Consider the following 27,405-nt stretch of genomic DNA (forward strand, 5'->3'; position numbering starts at 1 on the left):
TAAACCACAGCCATGAGCGCGAGCTCGGATGCTGAGATGGCGGTTTTTGGCGAAGCTGCTCCCTTCCTCCGAAAATCGGAAAAGGAGCGCATCGAGGCCCAAAACAAACCCTTCGATGCTAAAACATCGGTGTTTGTCGCAGAGCCCAAGGCCTCCTACGTGAAGAGCACCATACAGAGCAAGGAAGGAGGGAAAGTAACTGTGAAGACAGAAGGTGGGGCAGTAAGTAAACACACCAGGAGAAAACACTCCCAACTGTCTTCCTGCGTCTCCTCATTCACGGCGAAGCTCTCCTTGCTGGGAACCTCAGCCTCCTGCCACCACAGACACCCTCCTTGTCTGTTATGGATGCCTGATTTAGATGGTGAAGAAGGGTCCCAGCTGTCACCTCGGGTCCCCCCTTTCCACCTATCCACAGGACTTTGACACACTGGAGTCAGCCGCCACCATATCCCTGAACTCCCCACTTCCCACTCTAAACCCCAAGTTTGGGGGTTTAGAAACAGAAGTTGGCTTCTGTTGGCGAAGTACTGTTATTCACTGAGCTAAATAATGTATTAGTTTCCCCATTCCTTCCCCCCAGATTGGATGGGGGAAGAAAAACCATCTTTTAAAAAATGTAGTATCCTAGTTCATCATAGGAGACAGATTTTCTTTGCATCAGACTCTCTAACAAATATACTTTCATCCCTTTATTTAACGAATACTAAATAAATGAAATATGTCAGTAATTACAGTTTTATAAGCAAAGCAAACAGACAAACCAACTCTGTCACACCATTAATACAAAGTGGTCTTTCACTTTACTTGCCAGACTCTAACCGTCAGGGAGGACCAAGTCTTCCCCATGAACCCTCCGAAATACGACAAGATCGAGGACATGGCCATGATGACCCACCTGCACGAGCCTGGAGTGCTGTACAACCTCAAAGAGCGTTACGCAGCCTGGATGATCTACGTGAGTGTCCCTTCAGCATATCTCTATTCTGTCTATCTCTCTGGGTAAAGACAAGATCCACAAGTCACATTTTCTGGTTTTCTCAGACCTACTCGGGCCTCTTCTGTGTCACCGTGAACCCTTACAAGTGGCTGCCGGTGTACAACCCTGAGGTGGTGGCCGCCTACAGAGGCAAGAAGCGCCAGGAGGCCCCGCCCCACATCTTCTCCATCTCCGACAATGCCTACCAGTTCATGCTGACCGGTGAGTGGGTGACGCAGCTATTTATGTCCAGATACCTGGAAAGAGAACCTTTAACAAACAGACTCTGTCTAGCCCTTGATTATAATAATACATCGCAGCCACACGGGGCTTCACCATGTTCACGGAACTCCCAGAGATATAGTGTCATCCACATTTCAGAGAGGAAAGGGCACTGGCCGAGCTCACTGACCTGCCCAGCTAACCAATCCAGTAAGGGGGAGCCAGGCAGAAACAATCAGCAGACCTCTGTAAACGCATCTGCCACTCTCCCATAGGTTTTAATTTCTGATTTCAACAGGAGAAAAGTTCAAACCCATTATTTTAAAATAGGCACATCCACAGCAATCAATGAAAATGGTTACCAGCTACAGCTGGAAAGTTTTGTGAATTCTTACCTCCATGGTTAAACGACACAGCAAATAGTGTGAGCCTTTGGCGTAGAAAGAGCTACCACTTTCCTCTCAATGATTCTGAAGCATTTTCCTATTACAACAGAAGAAAACAAAAATACCTCTTCCTCTGAAAATATTTTTGAAATTGTTTCAAAATCTGTTATTCCTGTCTTTTCAAAGCATAAACAAACAGATCTGATAGACATTACAGGCCCAAGTATAGCATCAAAACCTTTTATCTTCACATACCAAATGTACTGCCTTTGGAAATACTCCAAATTCCGGAATTTCCTGTTGTTCCATAGGGTTTTGGAAACTGAGAGGGTTTGGTTCTTTTCTGGGTTTGGTTTGTTTTGCTGTACTTGTTTTTAAGCTGTGTGTTAAAGGAGAAGAGAGAAGAGAAAGGAATAAAATAGGAATCTTCCATTATAAATTGGCCAGCAATTCCATAAGGATTTCATGCCAGGAAACTGTTCTTTCGTTGTCAGCAGAAGCTAGCTACCTTCCAGAAATGATCCATGGGCTGGCTCGTTTCAGAGGCTGTAATACTCAGCAGCTGCACTCACTCGGCTCTGTACACCACCACCCCTACACCAAGGTCTCCACTCCCCAACGTTGGGACTGCTCCAAGTTCAAGATCACTTACGGCTTGCAAATGTGATCTGCATATAAAACCATGCTAAACTGTGGCCTCTGACCTGGTTCATCTTATTTTAGCTTTGCCAAAAGAGACTAGAATTTTGTTTTCTTATCAGTGCTCCCGTGAGATATGATAGGATCTTTCATAATTTTTCTGCTATTGGAAAAAATCCACTTGAGTTTGTTCTAAGGTCTCCATTTACTGCCCTGAATAAATTCTCTGAAGTCTACATCCACATCGAAATAACATCCAGATTTGTATCTATTTCAATGACAGATTTTTAGGTTTGAGAATTCATTCAAACAGAATTAGAGATGTAACATATCAGATAATTGGTATAAATCCAAAACATCAGTCATATAACTAGTAAAAATGTCTGTTTTTGTGATTTAGGAATGTACATGAAATTAAAAGGAACGTAAGACTAAATGAACACATTTACAATTCCAGACCCCTTCCCTATTTAGTGTTACCAGCACTCAAATTAGTCATGTTAAGAGCTGGGAGGAGGGCAAGTAGCAGAAAAATATATAAAGTTGAAGTCAAAAGACCTGAATATCTTTGACCTTAGTGAGCTACATAATTATTATTCAAAAAGTCACTGATTCCTCTGTAGGTCTCCTCTTCTTTATCTGTTTGTTAAATAAAAGAGTTGGCATTGGTAATTTCTAAGATCCCTCATGAGTTCAAAATTCTATAATTCTTACTGAAGTACTGATAGAGGAAATTATAGGATGCCTGAGATTTTCTTTAAAATAATCCAGAGACAATGGAATGGGAGTATAGAGGATATAAAATTGGCCAAATGGTAATAATTGTCATAGCTGTATGATAGGAACATGGGGTGCTCCCTATGTTACTGTCTCTACTTAGTATCTGTTTGAAATTGATCATCACGAAGTCTTTAAAAATTAATAAGATACAAAAGGAAACCGATGATAGCCTGTCTGTCATTGTCACAAATTTTACTCCAAGAACCAAGGGCTCTTTGGGGACTAACCATAAAACCAAAATCATAGGTGACATCTTCAAAATGTTAAAAGAACAAGCTGTGTTTGATCTAAACTGACTCATTAATCTTTATATTGAATGTTTTTTTTTTCTTTTTTAACTGATGGTCTGGATTTCTCTTTCACAGATCGTGAGAACCAGTCCATCCTGATCACGTACGTGATTCTTCCCTTCTCTGGTTTTGATTGTCTTAGATATAGACAATGTGAGCTGTAATATTTCTGATCTCTTCTCTGGTCTCTGTTTGACAGCGGAGAATCTGGTGCAGGGAAGACTGTGAACACCAAGCGTGTCATCCAGTACTTTGCAACAATTGCAGTCACTGGGGAGAAGAAGAAGGAGGAACCTACCTCTGGCAAAATGCAGGTGGGTCTGCGGCCAGACTCTAGACTCTCAGGGCTCTTGGAAAGTCTGGAGCCCCAGAAGTAAGGACTGCTCTTGCCTTTGCAGGGGACCCTTGAAGATCAAATCATCAGTGCCAACCCCCTACTGGAGGCCTTTGGCAATGCCAAGACCGTGAGGAATGACAACTCCTCTCGCTTTGTAAGTCTCCTGGTCACAGAGGGATCTTCTCGGCCCTTCCATGCCAGAGAATACATATCCGGATTATCATTTCAATTGTATCCTTCTGTGTGTTTCAACTTTTCTATACGAATCTTTCTCTTTTCAAGGGTAAATTCATTCGAATCCACTTTGGTACTACAGGGAAGCTGGCTTCTGCAGATATTGAAACATGTGAGTAACAGGACGACTAAAAATCCAAAAAGAAATGAGTGATTTCATGTGCAGGATATTCAGAACACTTGGCATGTGCCAAGCCTGTTGCCAGTGTTGCCCATGAGCTAATACCAGACTTATCCATAAACCCGCTGTGTGCTCTGTCAACCTCAGTGCAGACTGATAGTTCTGGAGCACATTCTGAAATTCCTGCCACAGAAGGAACTCTGATATTCTTTCCAGGACAAACACTAGGGCTACATCTGGATTCCTGCAAGTCACCTATAGGCTTATAGTACTTCTCTTCATCTGAGCTTTGGCAGATACTTCTAAGTAATTGCTCACCACAAAGTCTCAGGTGACATGAGGAAGGAGGAAATATTACAGATCAATTATAATCCAGAGGTCACAGGTCGCCCATATTAAAAATTTATTTTTACTGGAGCAGACAGGTTTCTGTCTCTACTCTTACATGGTGAGAAACTTGCACAGTTGCCATATGTATTTGGAATTCTTATATGCAGCACCAAGAGGATCAATCATCAGGCAGAAATGTCAACAAAGTCTAACATAATTCCCCCAGTTTTAGCAAAGACACTGAGGTTCATTTGGTATTTCAGCAGCACTGGGGCACGGGGGTCTCTCAGTCAGTTGAGCATCTAACTCTTGATTTTGGCTCATGTCATGATCTCAGGGTCGTAGTAAGATCAAGAAGCCCTGCACCAGGCTCTGCACTGAGTGAGGAGCCTACTTAAGATTCTCTCACTCCCTTCTCCCTCTGCCCCTCCCCCTCCCTCTCTCCCTTCCCTCCCTCTCTCCTTCTCCCCCCTTTAAAAAATATATATTTAAGTTGTATTGATTTTTTTTCTAATTTAATATATATTTCTATTTCCAGATCTTCTAGAAAAGTCTAGGGTTACTTTCCAGCTGAAGGCAGAAAGAAGCTATCATATTTTTTATCAGATCACTTCCAATAAGAAGCCAGATCTGATTGGTAAGGAAGAACTTAAATTCACAGATAAACATTATTAGTTCTATTAAAAATTTCTAATGTAAAATGTATACCCTCAACCGTATGTACCCAGAAATGCTCCTGATCACCACCAACCCATATGACTATGCCTTCATCAGTCAAGGGGAGATCACAGTCCCCAGCATTGATGACCAAGAAGAGCTGATGGCCACAGATGTAAGTCTCACACACACACACACACACACACACACACACTCTCTCTCTCTCTCTCACTCTCTCTCTCTGAAAAAAATTTCATTAAGTGCAAAAATAGCCCACTGTAGGTATGGTTATTCTACAATACTGTATAAATTCTCAGTGTCTTCTGTCCTAACATTTATCCTGTCACTTTTCCTGGCAGAGTGCCATTGACATCCTGGGCTTCACTCCTGAAGAGAAAGTCTCCATCTACAAGCTCACGGGTGCCGTGATGCATTATGGGAACATGAAGTTCAAGCAGAAGCAGCGTGAGGAGCAGGCCGAGCCGGATGGCACCGAAGGTCCCAGATGAACCTTCTTCTGGGTCTGAATTAAAGATTATGGCAGGAAAAAAAGTCTATTCTAAACTCACATCTCTGTCACAGCTAAAATTCTGGAGGGCATGTACATATTTACACACACCACACACTTTCCTCCCCATCTTTCCTCTCTCGTGTGTCCTAGCTTTATCATTTCTAAGTAGCCCAAATAAGTTAAAATGAACCCTAACAGGTGCTTAGAAAGACATATCTAAAAAGCACAGCTGGGGCCAGATCATGAGAGAAAGGAAGAGAGAACACAGTGCTCCTGCTCTGCTAAGGCAACGGTGGCCGCATACGTGAGACAAGTTGGCATATTAGCCTACTTCAGCACTGGCTGGCCCACTAGTGCCTGGGCAGACAGGATCTGCCTGACAGAGCAGGGGACAAAGGACATCCCTAGACATCTGTGCACCTCTGTGCTGTCTATATATAAACCCGCAGGCACTCTAGGCCGTCAGATAAACAAAGAACTGAGAAAGAAAAATCCTCTGTTCCATGTGTGGAACATAAAGGACCTACCAAGGAAACTAAAGTTACCTGCTCTTTGAAGCCTTTCTGAAACCCTCCTCCCCCAGCTTGATATAATCTCTCCCTCCTCTAAACTTGTCAGCAGTTTCTGTGGTATTGGACCTGTGGCATTTATGTTACAGTCCTTGGCAGAATTTCAGAAAGAGACTCTGAAGGGGGCGCATAGTGAAATTTAATATCCACATCTTCAGATAATGAAACTGAAAAAGTAGATTTAAACTGGGAGGAACAAAACTGGAATCAGGACCCAAATATTGTCACTTTTATCTCTCCTTAACAGCAAATATTAAGATGTATTTATCTCTTGCCTCCTACCACACCTAATGTGCCTGCCTTAAGAGCAGGTCCTATGGCTCTTGCCTTACATAAAGTGTTGCCATATACACTGGACATATGTTAACTGTTGATGAATTTCTCAAAAGCTGCTTGCAATAAATCCCCAAAGACCAATGTACCTGACTATTTACTAGCAAGCATGTGCTCTGATGTACAGGGAACCTCATCTGACCTTCTACAGAATTACTCAAAACTTTTTATTTAAATAATAAAGAAAATGGGTTGGAGAAACATAGAAAATTGGGTTAAAGGGGATATCCACCACTAAATGTTTCTTGAATTTTGTCTCTGCAGTGGCTGACAAGGCAGCCTATCTCCAGAGCCTGAACTCTGCTGACCTGCTCAAAGCCCTCTGCTACCCCAGGGTCAAGGTCGGCAATGAGTACGTCACCAAAGGCCAGACTGTGCAGCAGGTGAGTGTGTGACCTCAGTGAATGATACCTGTCCCAGGCCTTCACAACATGTCTTCAGTAGCACCAACAATCACTACCCTGTCCACAAAGGTGTACAACGCCGTGGGCGCTCTGGCCAAGGCTGTCTACGAGAAAATGTTCCTGTGGATGGTCACCCGCATCAACCAGCAGCTGGACACCAAGCAGCCCAGGCAGTACTTCATTGGGGTCTTGGACATCGCCGGCTTTGAGATCTTTGATGTGAGTTGTCTTCATATTAACAAAAAGTGAGAGAAAAATACCATGAGCTCTGATACACTAGGCATTCCTGTATATTTATGGTGTCCACACTGCTTCCTCCATCAGCACCCAGGACAGCAGTGACCTCCCACACAACTAGGCAGTAACGGAAACGTAATGACAACCATCACTGGCATTTGTGGAGGAGTGAGGGTATTTCTGGACTCCACTAAGCACTTTAATATGCTCATTTAATGATGCCTCATTTAATCTTCCAAACAACCCATGAAAGGATAATGAATATTACTACTAATTACATGTGGAAAAACAAGAGCCACAGGGAAATGAAAACCCTTGCTACAGATCCCACAGCCCTTTAAGGCAAAGCCAGGACAAGAGCCCAGACATGTAGACAGGGCATCTCCAGTGGAGGAGGAAGCACACTGGTCATAGTCTCTCCTGTCCCAGGCTCATGGGACATGCACTATTTCACCTCCAGGGCATCTGCTGTAGCATGGGTAAAAGGCAGGTGTAAATTAGTACAAAGATTCCTTCAGGTCATCAGGTCCCTACTTTGACAGACCCGGCAAGAAGAACAGCATCTAGATGTTTGAGATGGAGAGGAGAAAAACTCGCCTATTATTCCACTTTGTACATCCACTAAAAGGTTGCAGCATAAGCTTTCCTTATTCTGTGACAGACAAGAGTGAAAATGAGAACTTTATCCTGAATTGGAGAGTGGGATGGTAAAAGAAGTCTTTCCAATAAATTGCCTTCACCCTTAAAAACCAAACCATATCTCATGGGACCATGGTTGTACTTTCAAGGTATGCTTTTGCTATGCAAGCTTACAGCTCTAAAGAGGTCGATTCTACCAGAAGTCTTGCTGTATAATTGACACCTGTGCCTTTAAATAATGCCCAGAATTCACAATAAAGGCTCATGTCAAAAAAATTATCATTTTTTTCCCTTGGGACCTCTGAAAGACCAACAATTAGTTTAATTTTATTTCTTTACTGGATTCCATATTTTTTCACTAAAAGAATTTTTCAGTTTTTCAATAAAAGAATTTTTCAGAATTTTATTGCTAAAAATAACCACTTAATGTTGAAAATTTTGTTTTATTTAGTTCAACAGCCTGGAGCAGCTGTGCATCAACTTCACCAACGAGAAGCTGCAACAGTTCTTCAACCACCACATGTTCGTGCTGGAGCAGGAGGAGTACAAGAAGGAGGGCATAGAGTGGACCTTCATCGACTTCGGGATGGACCTGGCTGCCTGCATCGAGCTCATCGAGAAGGTCTGTTTGACTTTCTTCATGTTTTGTTAAGTAGGCTCCATGCCAATGGGCAGCCCAACTCGGGGCTTGAACTTACAATCCTGATATCAAAACCTGAGCTGAAATCAAGAGTTGGACACTTAACTGACTGAGCCACCCCAGCACCTTGCTCTGTTTGACTTCTAAAGGAAAGACAGAGTGCAAGGATAACTTTCCCAAGTGTCTGAAGCAATTCTAGAAAGTATCACGGTGATCTTACATAGAAGGATATCAGAACAAACAGAATTTTTGTTTAGAACTAACTTCCTCTTCTCAACTTCTGCGTATCAAGGATCAGAGTGGTAGCAGACACCTGGGTGGCTCAGCAGTTAAGCATCTGCCTTCAGCTCAGGTTATGATCCCAGGGTCCTGGGATCAAGCCCCACATCTGGCTCCTTGCTCAGCTGAAAGCCTGTTTCTTCCTCTACCTGTGCCTGCCCGTGTGCTTGCTCTCTCTCTCTCTCTCTGACAAATAAATAGATAAAATCTTTAAAAAAGAAGAAGAAGAAGAATTAGCGTGTTTAGTTTCATTCTGTTCTAACCAGTTTTGTCCTAACAGCAACTCAAACCTGGTTTTAAAGCAGCTCTGAAAACTCAATTGAGATGATCATCTCCACCAGCAGAACTACCTCACTAGCTCTGAATCTATCTCCATCGCAATCGAAGACATCAGCAACATAAATAAATCCTTTTTTCTAGATAAAAATTAGTACACATGTAACTCAGCGAGAACCTCTATGACCCAAAGGGGATTAAATACAGAAAATGTCTTAAATAAGGTTTGGATTATTTATATTATTGAACTACTGCATATAAAGTAAACATCACTCTAAGTCAGTAAATCACTTTCATAACAAAATAAAAGTGATAGTGGATTAATTCATTAAATAGGTAAAATGTGTGATAACACAGAATATTTTAACAAAATGCCCGCACATGCTATACTGACTGTTTGTATTCTGCTATTCTTTTACCTGAAAGTGTGCTATGGATTGAATATGACAAGGAATGGTGGGAAAGCCACTCCAATGATAACGAAAGGATTTCTTTGTGGGCTATGACTTGGTTCATTTTATATATATATATATATATATTTATCTGGCAGTTCTGATAATTCAATCAGATACAACCACCACGTCTGCATCTTTTGGGAAAGAGACATTGACACTAATGTCCACCTTTCTAAATTCAGCCACTGGGCATCTTCTCCATCCTGGAAGAGGAGTGCATGTTCCCCAAGGCCACAGACACCTCCTTCAAGAACAAGCTGTATGACCAGCATCTGGGCAAGTCGGCCAACTTCCAGAAGCCCAAGGTTGTTAAAGGCAAGGCCGAGGCCCACTTCTCTCTGATCCACTATGCCGGCACTGTGGACTACAACATTGGTGGCTGGCTTGACAAGAACAAGGACCCTCTGAATGACACTGTGGTTGGGCTGTACCAGAAGTCCGCAATGAAGACTCTGGCCAGTCTCTTTTCCACCTACGCAAGTGCTGAAGCAGGTACTTTCTGTGCCCTTAGACTAAATCAAGCCCATTCCCACCAAATGTCAATATAACATTCCAGCCTCTAGGATTCTGCTCTAATTGACAGATTGTTCTTTCTACCTCAGATAGTGGCGCAAAGAAAGGTGCTAAGAAGAAGGGTTCTTCATTCCAGACAGTGTCAGCCCTTTTCAGGGTAAAGTACCAATTTCACCCAAAAACTCTATTCGGTTTCTATAAATTATCATAATTACAGGGTTCAGAATAAATCAGGAGAGAGTGGAATCTTCAAATACTCACTCTTATCATGATAGAACCAAGCAATACTTCTCTTACAGGGCCAGATGCTCTACCCATTATTCTTTATTACGATCATCTAATGTGTTCAGTAATGCCGAAACAGCCTTAGCAGCTTTCATATTATGTAATCAGGCTGATTTTTAAAGAAGCATAGCTGAACTTCAAAGCTGTACCCAAGGAAAGCTGTTATCTTTATTCTACTAATGTTGCCCTTTAAGAACGCTCCTGAGTTCTTTGACAATGAACCAGAGACACGCTCTTTAGCACATCCTTCCCTCAATATACATCTTTGTCCTCTGACGTGGATTTAATTTTTTATAATGGCAGAAAATCCTCTAAAACCAAGACTAATGATTTATTTGGATGATTAAGGTACAAAATATCTCTTAAGATTAAAATAACAAATAATTTTACTACAAGTAATGTGATTTTGTTACATAGCTTAACAACTAACTCTTCCGAAGGGAAATGTGTGAAATGTCTGGACCACAGCTGCTTTGTCAGAATCTGCATGGTTAAATCTCATTCCTTTTAAAACTGAAGACTATAACCTGTCACTAGAGGAAGACTGGCCAGTTCTTTTTCTTTTTCACTACCAATCTGCCTTATCTCACCAAGTAGGCTCTTGCTTCATAAACTTATCCTTGCACATGTCTTCAAGAAGAGAAGCCCACAGTACTTACTTTGTTTCCTAATAGTTAACTGAGATATGAAAGAAGAAAAAAGCAACTGTGCCTTCTCAAAGACTACACCTAAGAAATATTGAGAAATAGTTACATGTGAGTTTTCTATAGTTGAGTAAGACAACATCATCAGTCATAAGCAATTACTTTATTTTTGAAATAACATCCCCTAGATGCTTCAGGCTGTGGATCATTTCCAGGCACCCAAGATCCACCCATGCAAGATTATACAGTCTCGTGATTTTAGGCTCATCAAAAAAAAAAAAAAAAAATTACAAACAAGATGTCACAGGTTCCATGGAGAATAATAACCTCAAGGAAGGAACAGCAAAGGTGGGACAAGGGCTAGCTTAGGTTCCCAGTGTCAACTACAACTGTGAAAATTACTAACACTGAGAGAGATGAAAGAGAATTTAAGAGGTAATCTCAATTCTTTTCAGATTAAGGTCCAGAAAGACAAGTGGGATTTTACAGTCAAGCAGCTCATCAGAATGAGACCACAGATTCTGTCTTCTGATTCCCAGGCGAGAGCAATTCCTATGCATCAAGGCTATGGGATTTGCAGTTTGTTTAGAGAATAGATCCTAACTGTTATAAATGAATACCCTGGAGACCTGCATTTCTTCCCAACACTTGGCCTTGTGACTAACTGGCAGTCTAGAACTCTGAAGACCTTAAAAACATAGAGCAGTTGAAGCCTCAGAGGCTTATACCTCACAGTTAAGGAAGTGCCTAGGTTCACTCTGAATAATTACAAAAAAGCAATCTGAAAGCAAACTTTCTCATCAAGTCTCTTCTGTCTGGCTTTCTAGGAAAACCTAAATAAGCTGATGACCAACCTGAGAAGCACTCACCCCCACTTTGTACGCTGCATCATCCCCAACGAAACCAAGACTCCAGGTAAGACCCATCTGATGCCCGAACAAGCTCCAGGGTGCTTGCTTTAGACCATGAAATGAGGCATGTGTGTTCTTCCTCTCAGGGGCCATGGAGCATGAACTTGTCCTGCACCAGCTGCGGTGTAATGGGGTGCTGGAAGGGATCCGCATCTGCAGGAAGGGGTTCCCGAGCAGGATCCTTTATGGGGATTTTAAACAAAGGCCAGTGTCTCTTTGTTGTATTTCACTGAATGCTGTGAACATTCTATCATCTTAATTGTTGTCCTCTGTTCATCGTATTTCATGTGCCCTGCTTAATAAATGCTATAAAATTAAGAAGTCAGGTAATATAGTCTTCTGGCAGTAGGACAGGATGAGAGTTCGAAGAGGTGGTATTTCTTATAAACAGGAAGGACGCATGCATTAAACTACAGAAAAATCACACTGTGTTACTATCTGCACCTGAAGGACCGCTGGATTTTCTTTTACTTTTTCTCTCAGATTTTTGTGGTCATTTGGTTGCCCCATATAATCATACCTCGCTAATCATCCTTTCCTTTGTTTGACTGAACAGATACAAAGTTTTAAATGCAAGTGCTATTCCAGAAGGACAGTTCATCGACAGCAAGAAGGCTTCAGAGAAACTTCTTGCCTCTATTGATATTGACCACACCCAGTATAAATTCGGTCATACCAAGGTATATCTGTCATTTATTCCTACCTGCTCCATGCCCTTCTTCTATTTCTGTGTCTCCTGTACCATGGGGAAGACTCGGGATTCTCGTTTTTTCCAGGTTTTCTTCAAAGCTGGACTTCTGGGTCTTCTGGAAGAAATGAGAGATGAAAAGTTGGCCCAGATTATAACAAGAACTCAGGCCGTCTGCAGGGGATTCCTAATGAGGGTCGAGTATCAGAAGATGTTGCAAAGGAGGTAACAACAGTGCAGATTATCTGCACTGGAAAGTCCCTATGGGACTTTCACCCAGCCTTTCTCATTTATTAACTTTTATTTTGTGGCAAATACATGCTTTTCACACGATTAGGACATACTGCTAAGACATATCCGCCTTCTCTTGAGCCCTCACACTTGGACTCCCTCCAGCTTCTCCCTGTCTATCCACCTCACACAGAGCTGCCAGAATAACGTGTAATAAGCACAGTTTCCAACATGCGTATCTCAGTCTGTGGCCCCCTGGTCCCCCATGACAAATCCAGTTGCCTTGCGTGGCTGTCAAGGTCCTCTGTATTCCCCAGGACATCCGTCATTCCCAACCACACAGCCTCTTCCAGCCAGGCTGAGTAATTTGCTGATCTCCTGTTTTCCTGTTTGCCCCAGCCCTTCCCCTTCGTCCTAATTTACTTATTTACCAATCCAGAACTTGCCTTTGTCCCTTCTCCAGTGAGCCTCATCCAGCTCTATCTGTCCAGCACTGATGCACTCCCTGCCCCCTCCTACCCCCACCACAAAAACTTTGCGTTCATTTTGCTCCTCCCCTGCTTACTTGGACTGGTATTGTAAGTGTTCCCAAGTCCTTCCCACGCATCTACATTGTGGTTTGTGTCATGGTATTTGCCTTCTCAGAGTCATGGTTCTTATAATTTGGACCTATACAGAAAGTGAATTTTCATTTTAATAAGCTTGAAGAGGTATACAGTAAAGCTTGCTAGTCTAGTGCTACAGTTTGCAAAAGGGACATCTTTTATTACTATTTAAAAATTGTACTTAGATAAAACAAATTTGGGTGCTCCATGCATGCTAAATCACCCATAGATATTAACAATCTAATTAAGCAAATAAGAATGAGGCATCTGAAAGAATCTGAGGAAAGCCAGTACATTATCTGAAAAAGCTAACAAAAGTTATGAGTGGATAATTCAGTGGTAATCAAAATAAGAGGAAAGGCTTCAAGAAAGATGTGCTAAATCCTAAACTACTCAGGCGGGGCATCTCAGCATCCGGTGTCATCTCACAGCTCACTCTGCAGGCCAACAGCCTGGCAGCACAACCAACTCACAAATGCCACATCCACTCCCAAATCACCAATACTGCAATATCTCAAATGGTCTTAAACTGGTATGTGTTTCTCATATGTGCGAAGTATTCCCGCTCTACGGTATGCTCCTTTGCTAGCGTGGTATGGGTCTTGAGAACACAGAACTGTTCAATATGAGCCATACACTTCAGCAAACTGATTACACTGGGCACTACGATGAATGTGTCTGTGTCTGTATAAAGCCTGCATGGAACATACACAAAATCTGCTGTATCATTTACACCTGGGGGTTCACCACAAGGGGAACCTGTGAGTAAAATAAAAACTAACAACAGTAACACTGGTCCCGATGACTTGATCGACGCTGATATTTTTACATCATTTCAGAGAAGCCCTTTTCTGCATCCAGTACAACATCCGCGCCTTCATGAACGTCAAGCACTGGCCCTGGATGAAGCTCTTCTTCAGGATCAAGCCGCTCCTCAAGAGCGCAGAGACCGAGAAGGAGATGGCCACCATGAAGGAAGAGTTTCAGAAAACCAAAGACGAGCTCGCCAAGTCAGAGGCCAAAAGGAAGGAACTGGAGGAAAAAATGGTCACTCTCTTAAAAGAGAAAAATGACCTGCAGCTCCAGGTTCAGTCCGTGAGTATTCTGTATTCTGAATGCAACATGTTACCGCAGCATTTCTGGAAGGCATACCTACTTCAGATTTACAAACAGCCTTGTCCTGGAAAAGAAAAATCTCAAGTTACTTTTTTAGGTGTTTCACTTACCTCTCAGTAGACCTATGAGGAAGATATGCACAATGACTTCCAAATTACAAATGGGAAAGGGAGAACTAAAGACCATTCAATAATATAACAAATCTAGCAGCCATGAAGGAAGCCTTTTAAAGGCAAGGACCCAGCTTGCAGTCAGACAGCTTACCCATTTGCCTGGCGTGCTTCATCCCAGCCTTATGAGGATTGTCCTATTCTCCAGATGCAAATCTGAAACTGTACTGAAATTAAAGAAAGGCCATTATTCTTTTTTTAAATTCAAGTAGCCAACATACAGTACCTCATTAGTTTCAGAAGCAGAAACTTCTGGTTCATCAGTTGCATACTACACCAGAGCCCATCATCACATTATGTGCCCTCCTTAAGGCCTGTCACCCATTACCCCATTCCTCCACTCCTCTCCCCTCCAACAACCATCAGTTTGTTTTCTTATACATAAGAGTGTCTCATGGTTTGTCTCCCTCTCTGATTTCTTCCCATTCAGTTTTCCCTCCGTTCGCCTATGATACTCTTTGCTGTTTTTTATACTCCACATATGAGTGAAACCATATGGTAACGGTCTTTCTCTGACTAACTTATTTCACTCAGCATAATACCCTTCAGTTCCAACCACATTAGTGTCAATGGTAAGATGTCATCCTTTCTAATGGCTGAGTAATATACCATTGTATATATGAACCACATCTTCTTTATCCATTCATCTGTCAAATGGACATCTCAGCTCTTGCCTGTTTGGCTACTGTGAACATTGTTGCTACAAACACTGGGGTGCAGGTGCCCCTTATTCTTACTTCTCTCCATCCCTAACCCCTGAGATTTAGCTCAATAAATCTGCCTGCAGTTACATGAACTGAGCCACCAATGTATAAGGTAGAGCCAAGTTCCCTCTGTGAGCCCTCCTCTGACAGACATCCCAAGCTCTTAAAGCTTCTGTTTACTAGCTCAGGAAGAAGTTGTCATCAGGGTGGGGGACAGACTGGACCAGTACTCTGACCAAGGACAACCTCCCATTTGCATGGTCCAAAAGCCACCTCTGCCATGAAAAAACCTGTGAAAAGGATAGTTTCCCTAAAATCTTAAAGCTATTTTCAACTTCCCTTCTGATACCTTCACTTACATGAAGGTTACATTTTTCCAAAACACACAACCAACAGCTGCTTCAGCCTTGCGTCTCTTCACAGCTCTTGTCATCAGTCAGTGAATAAACACTTACCAAATACATCACTATTAAAAATAAGAGCAAAGGACCCCTGGGAAGTTCCCATTGTCATTCATTTAGGCATTTAAAAAACATAAGCTATGAACAAAACAAACACTGAGTGAGAAGTCAAAGAAATTCACCAGGCAAGAGTAATCTAATAAGGCTGAGCTGATTTGTATTTGAATTCCTCAGTCTCTCATAAAAACTGTTCGGGGCTATGTAATGCCTCAAAATTACACATTCTTGTATATTCTAAACTTCATGTTGAGACTAACAGGTGATCCTTAAAGTACAAATGAAAACTGTGGACATTTACAGCACTACTGTGGATTATCATGAAGGTTGTGAGTGTATTAACAAACGATTCATGGAAATGTATTCACAGGCATAAAATTATTTAAGTTCTTTTTCTTTTCCTTTTTAAATTCAGGCAAACAACTAGTTTCTTGAGGTGAACAGGGAATGAGCAAAACCAAATCTAACCAACCTAAGTCAAAATCTTTGTGGGCACCTGGGTGGCTTTGTCAGTTAAGCGTCTGCCTTTGGCTCAAGTCATGATCCCAGGGTCCTGGGATCAAATCCCACGTCGGGCTCCCTGCTCAGTGGGGAGCTTGCTTCTCCTTCTGCCTGCCACTCCCCATGCTTGTGCACTCTGACAAATAAATAAATAAATTCTTTTTAAAAAATCTTTTGATATCACACCTGAAATGTTCCCAATGATCATTTATTCCCGCCCTCTCAACTACGTATCAGAAAACTAAAGATAAAGGAATAAAGTAATTTGCCCATGTTCATCCATATGGAGACAATACGGAGACAAGACCTCAGGCTTTCCAAGGCCTATCATTCTCCTAGACACTTCAATCCAGTCATTTTTCAAATTAATTTGATTCTAAGTCTATATAGTCTTGCTTTTAATTAGCTCCATGTCTCCAGGCCATGTAATAATGTTCAATTAAGTTTAATATATATTCATACCGAAAAAGGCACGACAAGTCAGCAAACACTACTATTTTGTGCAAAGAACAAGTTCAAAACCGTAACAAGCTCTCTAATGACCTTAATGAATCTCTCCACAGGAAGCTGATGCCTTGGCTGATGCAGAGGAAAGGTGTGAGCAACTGATCAAAAACAAAATCCAGCTGGAGGCCAAGATCAAGGAGGTGACTGAGAGAGCAGAGGATGAGGAGGAGATCAACGCCGAGCTGACGGCCAAGAAGAGGAAACTGGAGGATGAGTGTTCAGAGCTCAAGAAAGACATTGACGACCTTGAGCTGACCCTGGCCAAGGTTGAAAAGGAGAAGCACGCCACAGAGAACAAGGTATGCATCATATTCTGTTCTACCATGCAGACGTTCTACCACCCTATTAACATGCTTTAGCACAGCTAGCATTTCTTTTTTTAATTTTTTAAGGTGAAAAACCTCACGGAAGAGATGGCAGGTCTGGACGAAACCATCGCAAAGCTGACCAAGGAGAAGAAAGCCCTCCAAGAGGCCCACCAGCAGACCCTGGATGACCTGCAGGCAGAAGAGGACAAAGTCAACACCCTGACCAAGGCTAAAGCCAAGCTAGAGCAGCAAGTGGATGATGTAAGTGTGTTTTTTATATCCATATAAAGGATTTTTTAAAAAACATTTTCAATGTTTAACATATTTTCCTTTCTCATTAGCTTGAAGGGTCTCTAGAGCAAGAAAAGAAACTTCGAATGGATCTAGAAAGAGCAAAGAGGAAACTGGAGGGAGACCTAAAATTGGCCCAAGAATCCACAATGGATATAGAAAATGACAAGCAGCAACTTGATGAGAAACTCAAAAAGTAGGAACTCCAGAAAAAAATTCCATGTGATATCTTTCAATTCATGAGTAGTAATATGTCTTGGTCTTCTGTCTACAGGAAAGAATTTGAAATCAGCAATCTGCTAAGCAAAATTGAAGATGAGCAGGCAGTAGAAGTTCAGCTACAGAAGAAGATCAAAGAGCTGCAGGTAAACCATCTCACTTTCACTTTTTTCTGTACCCCCAAAACCCTGAGACTGAGATGAGTTTATGTTAATGTTGATGTGTCACTCTCAGGCCCGCATCGAGGAGCTGGAGGAGGAAATCGAGGCAGAGCGGGCCTCCCGAGCCAAAGCAGAGAAGCAGCGCTCTGACCTCTCCCGGGAACTGGAGGAGATCAGTGAGCGCCTGGAGGAAGCCGGTGGGGCCACTTCTGCCCAGGTCGAGATGAACAAGAAGCGTGAGGCTGAGTTCCAGAAAATGCGCAGGGACCTGGAGGAGGCCACCCTGCAGCACGAAGCCACGGCGGCCACCCTGAGGAAGAAGCACGCGGACAGCGTGGCCGAGCTCGGGGAGCAGATAGACAACCTGCAGAGGGTCAAGCAGAAGCTGGAGAAGGAGAAGAGCGAGATGAAGATGGAGATCGATGACCTCGCCAGTAACACAGAGGCCATTTCCAAAGCCAAGGTACCCCAAACCATCTCCAACTAATAGTAATTAATAACCTGGCAGAATACTCATTGTTCTGTCACTAAACATTGTTTGCTGGCAGTTTATAGCACTAATCTAACATTTCCTATTCTAATATATTCCATTCTACTTCATTTCTGTTAGCATTTCCTTATGACCTGTTAAGATGATTTCAAAATCCACTTTAAGCAAGTGTCAGTACTGCTGGAAAAAATGAACAGGTTCCAACAAGGGCTACTTCAGGGACATTCCACCCTCACCATGCTGAAATATTAGCTTGTCCCATCCAAGTTGGCACCATAACTTTCTACTCATGCTTGAATTTATTCACTCTAAAAATACTTGAAAGTATTTTTACTCAAGTTTTAACTTTTTTTTACTGCATTCAGTGACTCATCTTTCACTGCCACATCCCATAGGGGAACCTTGAAAAGATGTGTCGCACTCTAGAAGACCAGGTGAGTGAACTTAAGACCAAGGAAGAGGAGCAGCAGCGGCTGATCAACGACCTGACGGCTCAGAGAGCGCGTCTGCAGACTGAAGCAGGTGCGGACCTTCCCCTGGGCCCTGGAACTATATACTAGATAAAAGTGATTCCAGTGGTTCTGGAGAAACAGCAATACTCCCTCCCACCTTAGAGGGAAATAAACAATCTGGTGCAATGTGCTGAGCAAGTAAGAAAGAATACAAAGCGAGAACCGGCAGAATAGTTTACCTGTGACGCTTCTGTGGCATTTCTGCTTTTTGCCTCCAGTTATAACCAGCTCTATATGCATATGTAGAAGCAGATAAAATATATATTTGATGTATATACATATATAAATGTACAGGTATACACATATATGAACGCTTAAGCTTAGTAGCTTAGTTTTATGCCATTAACCAATTCATTTACGTCTGTTATTCTTAGGAGAATATTCCCGACAATTAGATGAGAAAGATGCTTTAGTCTCTCAGCTTTCAAGAAGCAAACAAGCATCTACGCAGCAGATAGAGGAGCTGAAACGTCAGCTGGAAGAAGAAACTAAAGTGAGTTTTACCAACGATCTTGGCTGAGCAAATAGAAGTACATCCCGTTAGGTTCTAGTGTGGGTATACAAATTATGTATCACTGAAGAAATGCATTCAAGTCACTGAACTAGTCCTCCCACAGGCCAAGAACGCCCTGGCCCATGCCCTGCAGTCCTCCCGCCACGACTGTGACCTGCTGCGGGAACAGTACGAGGAGGAGCAGGAGGGCAAGGCCGAGCTGCAGAGGGCGCTGTCCAAGGCCAACAGTGAGGTGGCCCAGTGGAGGACCAAATACGAGACGGACGCCATCCAGCGCACGGAGGAGTTGGAGGAGGCCAAGTACGTGCTGTGATCACTGGGGGAGGAAAATGACATGGTTTCTAGCTGCACAACCCAGCAACTCCCAGAAACATGATGATGATGATGTCGATGATGGTAACATAACAGTAATAGCAGACGCTAAATTTATGGAGCGCATACTATGTGTCAAGTACTATATATACACATTACCTCATTTAGTTTTAATAGCAACATCATGTTTTACCCCTATGTTACAGACTAGGAAACAAGCTGTGAGAGGTTACCCACTAACCCAAGGGCACATGATTAAATCCAGATATCCTGATTCCAGAGCCCACCTTCTTTAGTATTGCAGTAGGAAGACACAGCTCTTCAAACCCATGCTGGAGGCTACCAAACTGTACATAATGTCCAGGGTTGGTCTAAATAAAATAAACCCTTAGTCTGTGTATAGACCACAGAAGACCCTCAAGTAGATCTTCTTGGGCTTCTGGGTGAAAGGCTTTTCTGTACCACTAGGATGTAGAGTTAGCACTCAATGGGGAATGAAGAATGTGGGCAATTCAAAAGGAAAAAAGAAAACTTGCCTTGCTTAAACTGTCCTGATTTATCCATCAATTTCTCTCTCTGGTGAGAACTTCAAATACATATTAACAGAAACTATCTATTTTTCTCTAAGGAAAAAGTACATAAAATGAAATGGAAAATCAGAAAGCAAATGAGTATGCTCAGTACATTTCTGCCCAGTAAAATATATAGTTAGCCTCAAATCCTTTTTGGAATGAGATGAGATATATACATCAATCAATAAAATTGTCCTGAATAATCATTTTCTGCGACCAGACTCAATCACAAGTCCTGAAAATCCTGAATTACTTCTGTGGAAAGACACGTACAATGGAGCACCAGCAGCAGCTTCTAAGGGCTGAACCCAGGGGCTCACCACTTCGGACCTCTTCATGAAGGACCGATCAAAAAAGCAGCTCTGGCTGCCACAGCTTGGATAACCATATGTTCTCTGCCATTATAAAAGCAGGCCTGCTTCTATAATGTTATCGCTTGCCCAGGTTCCAGACCACTCTCCTTAACTGCCTGGCTAACGTTTCAGGAAGAAGCTGGCCCAGCGTCTGCAAGAAGCCGAGGAGCACGTAGAAGCCGTGAACGCAAAATGTGCTTCTCTAGAAAAGACGAAGCAGCGGCTCCAGAACGAGGTAGAGGACCTCATGCTGGACGTGGAGAGAACAAACGCGGCCTGCGCCGCCCTGGACAAGAAGCAGAGGAACTTCGACAAGGTGGCCCGCCCTGCTTAAACTTCATCGATGTTTACTTGGTCTCCCTTACTCCTTGCAGAAGCTGACAATTTGGTGCTTTTCAGGTCCTGGCGGAGTGGAAACAGAAATACGAGGAAACTCAGGCTGAACTTGAGGCCTCCCAGAAGGAAGCCCGAGCGCTCAGCACTGAGCTGTTCAAGGTCAAGAATGCCTACGAGGAATCCCTGGATCATGTGGAAACCCTAAAGCGAGAGAACAAGAACTTGCAGCGTGAGTGCTCTTGAACTTCTGTACTTCCAACAGCCTGGCAAGACCCTTGCAATGTTGCATGAGTCTGACTGCTCCTCCCCTGTCTGTTCACCCACAGAGGAGATTTCTGACCTCACTGAGCAGATTGCTGAAGGAGGGAAGCAAATCCATGAATTGGAGAAAATAAAGAAGCAAGTGGAACAAGAGAAATGTGACATTCAGGCTGCCTTAGAGGAAGCAGAGGTACATATTATTCTGCTAAGGGGGAAAATCAAAGACATGGGTGAAAACACTCGAAGTGGGCGATGGACCCATTATTACAGCACTTGGGAGAATATGAACTTGTACAGCCTTTATGAAGGATGATTTGGCAATAGTCAGCAAAAGCCTTAAAAATATAATACTCTGACCCATAAATTCTATTAAGAATCTACCTCAGGAAAATTCTCTTAAATGGAAGTAAATCTTTAAGCACAAAGATTTCCAATCCCAGAACAAGATGGAGCTAACTATGGAACATTCATATGATGCAATTGTATCCAATCACTAAATATAATTAATGTGGGGAATTATTTATGGTGGACAATAATTTTAAAGCAAGGACACATGTGGATATACACTATAATTTTCATCATGTAAAAATATATGCATAAGTAGAAAGAAAGACTAAAAAATATGTACCATATTAAAATGGTCATCTTTGGGTAGGGCGCACAATAGGAATTTCCCCCTTTTTTTATATATTGCCCCATGTTCTACAGTGAATATATATATTCTGTAATCAGAAAAATGTTTTTGAATTGAGAATTTCTACAAACATCTTAATGTATAAAACAGACTGAGGGTTCATTTTTCCTACATGAATTTAAAAGTAAGTTCTGTTAGTACTCGCATGAGTAATACTTACACAGCACTTAATACTTTACAAAGCACCATTATTACAGAGCTGCCCTATATAATCTGACTGAATAAACAACAACAAAAAAAATGATTTACCTAGCAGGTTCCTGGAACTATTACGTTGTACTTTGTAAAACCAGACAAACTAATGTTAATAAGAGTTTAGCTCACAAGGCAATACACTCCCAATATTTAAGTTATTTTAATTATTAATTGATCATTATAATTAATTGATCATAATAATTGATCATTATTAATTGATCACTATTTTTGCTAAGGCATCTCTTGAACATGAAGAGGGAAAGATCCTGCGCATCCAGCTGGAGTTGAACCAAGTCAAGTCTGAGGTCGACAGGAAAATTGCTGAGAAGGATGAGGAAATTGACCAGCTGAAGAGAAACCACATCAGGGTTGTGGAGTCGATGCAGAGCACCCTGGATGCGGAGATCAGGATCAGGAATGATGCCATCAGGCTCAAGAAGAAGATGGAGGGAGACCTCAATGAGATGGAAATCCAGCTGAACCATGCCAACCGCGTGGCTGCAGAGAGTTTGAGGAACTACAGGAACACCCAAGGCATCCTGAAGGTAAACGGGTCCACATCAACAGCTAAGTCAGGGAAGTGACCTGTCCTCCATTCAGCAAAACATCTCTGTGCTAAAAAACCCAGTTTTTTTTTTCTTTTAACAAATTATACAGCTCACAGTATGGAGATAGCTAAATTAAATATGCACAGAATATATTTTTACAGAAATGCTATATAAAAGAACAAACAGAAGCCCAGAGATAAGCTTTGAGATGGGAGAGAGTACAAGACTTTGGTACCAATAAGCCTGAGCCTGAGCCTTGGTTGTGTTACTTACTGGTTGCCTGATTTTAAGCCATTGATTTAACCTCTCAGAACCTCTCTGCTGTTTCTACAAATTAAGAATGAAACTACCCTCTTCATAGGGTTCCTGTGAGAATCAAATAAGATAACAGATGTCAAGTACTAGGGAGAGCATATGGAAAATACTCTCTAAGTGACAGACATTAGTTATTCACACATGAAAAAATAACCAGTTAATGGCATAAATAGAATGAGACTCTGTCTCCTGATCATTCTTACTCACCTAAGCTGGTGACATCACCATTTTCACACTCAAATGACAGGCCTGTCACTTCCTGCTCTTGGCACCATTCTGCCAGTTCACCTCCTGGGATGTTCTCATCCTCTTCAGAGTGTCTAAGGCTTTTTTTTTTTTTTTTTTTTTTTTTTTTAACTTAACAGGATACCCAGCTGCACCTAGATGACGCCCTGCGGGGCCAGGAGGACCTGAAGGAGCAGCTGGCCATGGTGGAGCGCAGAACCAACCTGCTGCAGGCCGAGATCGAGGAGCTTCGGGCCACTCTGGAGCAGACAGAGAGGAGCAGGAAAATCGCAGAACAGGAGCTCCTGGATGCCAGTGAGCGCGTCCAGCTCCTGCACACCCAGGTTAAGATCTCCACATCAGACAAATGCTGATGTATGCTGAGTGATGGATCAGAATTATAGCAGAAAAATGTTCCATTTTTATAAATATATGTATATAAAAAAGGATGGGGGTATGCTCTAAAATATTAACTGCAGTTATCTTGGAATGGTGAGACAATAGGCAATTTTTTGGTGTGTGTTCCTACATGTCTCTTTTTTTTTAAGATTTTCTAATATCTAAAAGGAGAGTTTTATTTTAAAAAAATCTTTATAGAGTTTTGACTCTTAGATCCTGAAAACCATGACTTAGAATAAACTTGAATAAAGATGATTTGTTACCTCCGGAATCCAAAAATATGCCACACAGTGTTTCTCGTCAGGAGTCCTTCTGCATTTAGCACTGTTGTGTTTATTGTATGGGAGTCCTGCAGGATATTGCTGATTTGCCTGGACATTAAATGCAGTAGCATCAGGTGGTCATTTTAACAAGCAAAAACACCTACCTCCAAATGTTTCCAAATACACACTGAGGCAGTGCTGATTCCCTTTGAGAAGCACTGGGTTAAAATTTTAATAAAATGTTTTCCTAAGACTAATTCAGTATTCCCCTGGGGAGCAAACCATGAAAGTTATCAGAGAATAGATCCTTTCTCAACTGAAAAACTCCCAATGCCAGGCACTCACAAAAAAAAAAAAAAAAAATCAATTACTTTCTGCTATTTCCAACCTTTTGAGGATATAACACTAGTAATGTCTGATTGAAATATAATTGAAAGAACAATTAATTAATATAAGCATTCTTAAATCTCAAAAGTCCTCATGCATAAATTAGACAGACACTGGGGTAGTGGGAGGGGGCTGTTCCAATCTTTCAAATAATATTTTGCAGTGAACAAAATTTAAAGTTGAGTAAACTGTTGCTGTCAGGTCCCCTGCACAAGCCAACAAGTAAGACATCTGTAAAATCCCACATTGGCAAACAAATCTTATCACTTTCCATTGACTACTTTTAACAGAACACCAGCCTGATCAATACCAAGAAGAAATTGGAAAATGACGTTTCACAACTCCAGAGTGAAGTGGAAGAAGTCATTCAAGAATCACGCAATGCAGAAGAGAAGGCCAAGAAGGCCATCACTGATGTGAGCAAGCTAAGCATTGGTTTTACTGACACAGGTGTGTTACCTGCCATTACCAGGCTTCCTTATTGTCTTGATGCATTTACTAAATAGGCGGCCATGATGGCCGAGGAGCTGAAGAAGGAGCAGGACACCAGCGCCCACCTGGAGCGCATGAAGAAGAACATGGAGCAGACGGTGAAGGACCTGCAGCACCGTCTGGATGAGGCTGAGCAGCTGGCCCTGAGGGGCGGGAAGAAGCAGATCCAGAAACTGGAGGCCAGGGTGGGTCTCACAATCTCTCTGAATCTGGGAAGGGGAAAAGGACACTCCCTCTCTTTTTCTCTCTCCCTATATATTAAAGCCCAGCTTTGTCCTGAGGCTGAAGGCATTCAGCCAAAATATCTTCAGCAGGTCGTGAGCTAATTAATATCCCCTAAGACTAGCTATATACGTATCTTTCTTGGTTGTAGGTACGTGAGCTTGAAGGAGAGGTTGAAAATGAGCAGAAACGTAATGCTGAGGCTGTTAAAGGTTTGCGGAAACACGAGAGAAGAGTAAAGGAACTCACCTACCAGGTAAAGGGAAACATTTTCTAGAACATCCAGACTTCCTGCCCAAAGGGAAACTGACAATCTGTTTAACTATTTATGTGGTGCTCACAAACAAATCCGCCTGAACTCAGTATATAAATATAAGGGGCAAATGATAAAAATGCTTGTCTCAGACCCTTTTCTAAGTTAGGAGGGGCATGGAAGACTTTAGAAAATTGTGTATCAGAGAACACAATACAAGTTTTAAAGCCAGATAAACAGGGTATTAATCCTAATTTGGCCCCTCTTAATTTTTGAACTTGGGTAGGTTACTGAACACTCTAAACCTTAGTTTCATTCCCTATAAAAGAGAGTAACAGCATGTACTCTTCAGAGTAGGGAGGCGAGGATCAGAGAACATGTGCAGAATTCCCTAACACAGTGCCTGCACAGTGTGGACATTCAGCAAGAATGGCTAGTTAATACTACGGAGGAAGGCTCAAGGTTGACCAAGTTTACCCGAGGTCCACCTACCATCATACCAAAGTGGTTTACTTTATCTCCTGAGAGAGACTCATTCCATTGTACTGAATGCAGACTGTTTTTCCACACCCTCAGACTGAGGAAGACCGCAAGAATGTTCTCAGGCTGCAGGACTTGGTAGATAAATTACAAGCGAAGGTGAAATCATACAAGAGACAAGCTGAGGAGGCTGTGAGTACCTTTAAGCCCTTGAGGGAGGATGAAAACTTCTTTTGGGGTAGAAATATATTAAGAGAATGTGTCAATGAGAAAACAAGCAAAATAAGAATATACCACACATATTTTTTATTGTTTTGTTTTGTTTTGAATTTAAATTCAATTAATATACCACTCATATTGTATGATATTATAAACATGAACTTACCCCCAAATCTTGATTACAGAATAGGACTTAAGAGGAGATATTTTTATTATTGGGCATTTTGTTAAGAGTTGGGGGAATAAAGCAAAGTTCCAAATAACCCACCTTGATAGCGGCAAAGACTACATCATCACAACTATAGTCCATGATAAATACTCCTCTCCCTCTAGAAATGTACAAGACCAAGTGTTCTTAAGAGCCAAACATAAATCTTTACCCCAGCTGATTCGTTCCTGACACTACCAGTATCATCAGGGGCTCATCTCTCCACATGTACTGTAGCAGATAAGAACATGCTGGAAGATTCTCCAGCCTCACTTTTCCTGATGTTCCCCATTCTTCCAGACACAATGTGGTAGGTTGGAAGTAGACAGGAAGTTAGGAGAGGGAAGAAGGAAGGGAGGAGCTCAAGTGGTAATAAGTAAAACCAACAGATGCATGCATCTTCTCAGACCCATTTTTCCCACTTTTTCCCTTTCTCTGTATGCCAGAGTCAAAATATAGGACAAAAAAATTGCTAGGTGAGGTTGTCTCAAGGCTGAAACTTGACCTTGCATTTACTTACTAAACTCTGTCAGGGCACATGGCTCTCTTCCTTCTTTCTACCCAGTCCATGCAGCAGAAACAGATTTCACGTACACATGGCTTTGACACACTAAGGCAGTCCTTCCACTTCAAAAGTGTTTCTTCTTTCATTCTTTAGAGTGAAAAAAATACACACCTGAAGTGACAAGTTCTGTTCAGATTTGAAGTCAGACATGCGAAACAAACCATAAGAAGGACATATCTGAGTTGAGGAAATAATCTTATTTGGTGACAAGTGCAGTGAGAATCACTAAGTCTAATTCTCACAATTTTATCTTTCCTCTCAGGAGGAACAATCCAACACTAATCTTGCTAAATTCCGCAAGCTCCAACACGAGCTGGAGGAGGCTGAGGAGCGGGCTGACATTGCCGAGTCCCAGGTCAACAAGCTGCGGGTGAAGAGCCGGGAGGTCCACACGAAAATCAGTGCAGAGTGAACACATCTGCCTGATGCTGTCAAGAGGCTGAAGAAATGCACAAAATGTGTTATTCTGGGCCACTGATGATGTTCACTTTTCTCTTAATGTTGAGTAAATAAAAACTGGAGCAAGCTCATACTCATTTTTTTCATTTACAAACTTATTTACTCTCAAATACAGTTATCGCCTACTTTTTAATACTATATATGGTCTTACAGAGCATTCAGTATTTTGTGCTTCCATCACCACCCAGCATCACCTTTCCCACCCCTACCACATGCCCGCAACACACACACAAACACACATATAAGTATCTTTTACTGGACTTGATTTTATTAAATCTCTCTAGATTGTTATAAATCACTAAGGAAAACACTCCCTAAGTCTCCTTCTCCAGACAGGACCTCTTCATTGATCCACTCCACAAGTAGTTACTGAGCATCTACTCCATGCCAGGCACTATTCTATGATCTGTGGGTATAGCAGTGAGCAAAGAGAGTTCCTGCCCTAAGAAACTTAAATTCTATGAGGGCAAAAAGGCAACCAATGAATAAGAAAGCATGTAA

General features: G+C 42.0%; 1 protein-coding gene across 1 annotated transcript; it reads left to right on the top strand.

The window, feature by feature from the left end:
- On the top strand, nucleotides 1–26,975 carry LOC131815568 (myosin-8). The gene is made up of 38 exons (XM_059147308.1): nucleotides 1–222; nucleotides 815–958; nucleotides 1,045–1,201; nucleotides 3,372–3,399; nucleotides 3,496–3,610; nucleotides 3,695–3,787; nucleotides 3,916–3,979; nucleotides 4,857–4,955; nucleotides 5,047–5,150; nucleotides 5,335–5,473; nucleotides 6,653–6,771; nucleotides 6,862–7,011; nucleotides 8,120–8,290; nucleotides 9,501–9,810; nucleotides 9,921–9,988; nucleotides 11,588–11,675; nucleotides 11,758–11,875; nucleotides 12,228–12,351; nucleotides 12,448–12,584; nucleotides 14,035–14,290; nucleotides 16,708–16,950; nucleotides 17,044–17,220; nucleotides 17,301–17,446; nucleotides 17,525–17,615; nucleotides 17,704–18,093; nucleotides 18,516–18,642; nucleotides 19,007–19,125; nucleotides 19,250–19,446; nucleotides 20,516–20,699; nucleotides 20,783–20,948; nucleotides 21,046–21,170; nucleotides 22,106–22,414; nucleotides 23,098–23,301; nucleotides 24,297–24,422; nucleotides 24,513–24,683; nucleotides 24,872–24,976; nucleotides 25,550–25,645; nucleotides 26,708–26,975. The coding sequence occupies exons 1-38, from the start codon at nucleotides 13–15 to the stop codon at nucleotides 26,855–26,857; spliced, it is 5,820 nt and encodes a 1,939-aa protein (XP_059003291.1). The 5' UTR covers nucleotides 1–12; the 3' UTR covers nucleotides 26,858–26,975.
- Nucleotides 26,976–27,405: the final 430 nt, after the last annotated feature.

This window comes from Mustela lutreola, chromosome 15 (assembly GCF_030435805.1).
Source record: "Mustela lutreola isolate mMusLut2 chromosome 15, mMusLut2.pri, whole genome shotgun sequence".
Taxonomy (NCBI): Eukaryota; Metazoa; Chordata; class Mammalia; order Carnivora; family Mustelidae; genus Mustela; species Mustela lutreola.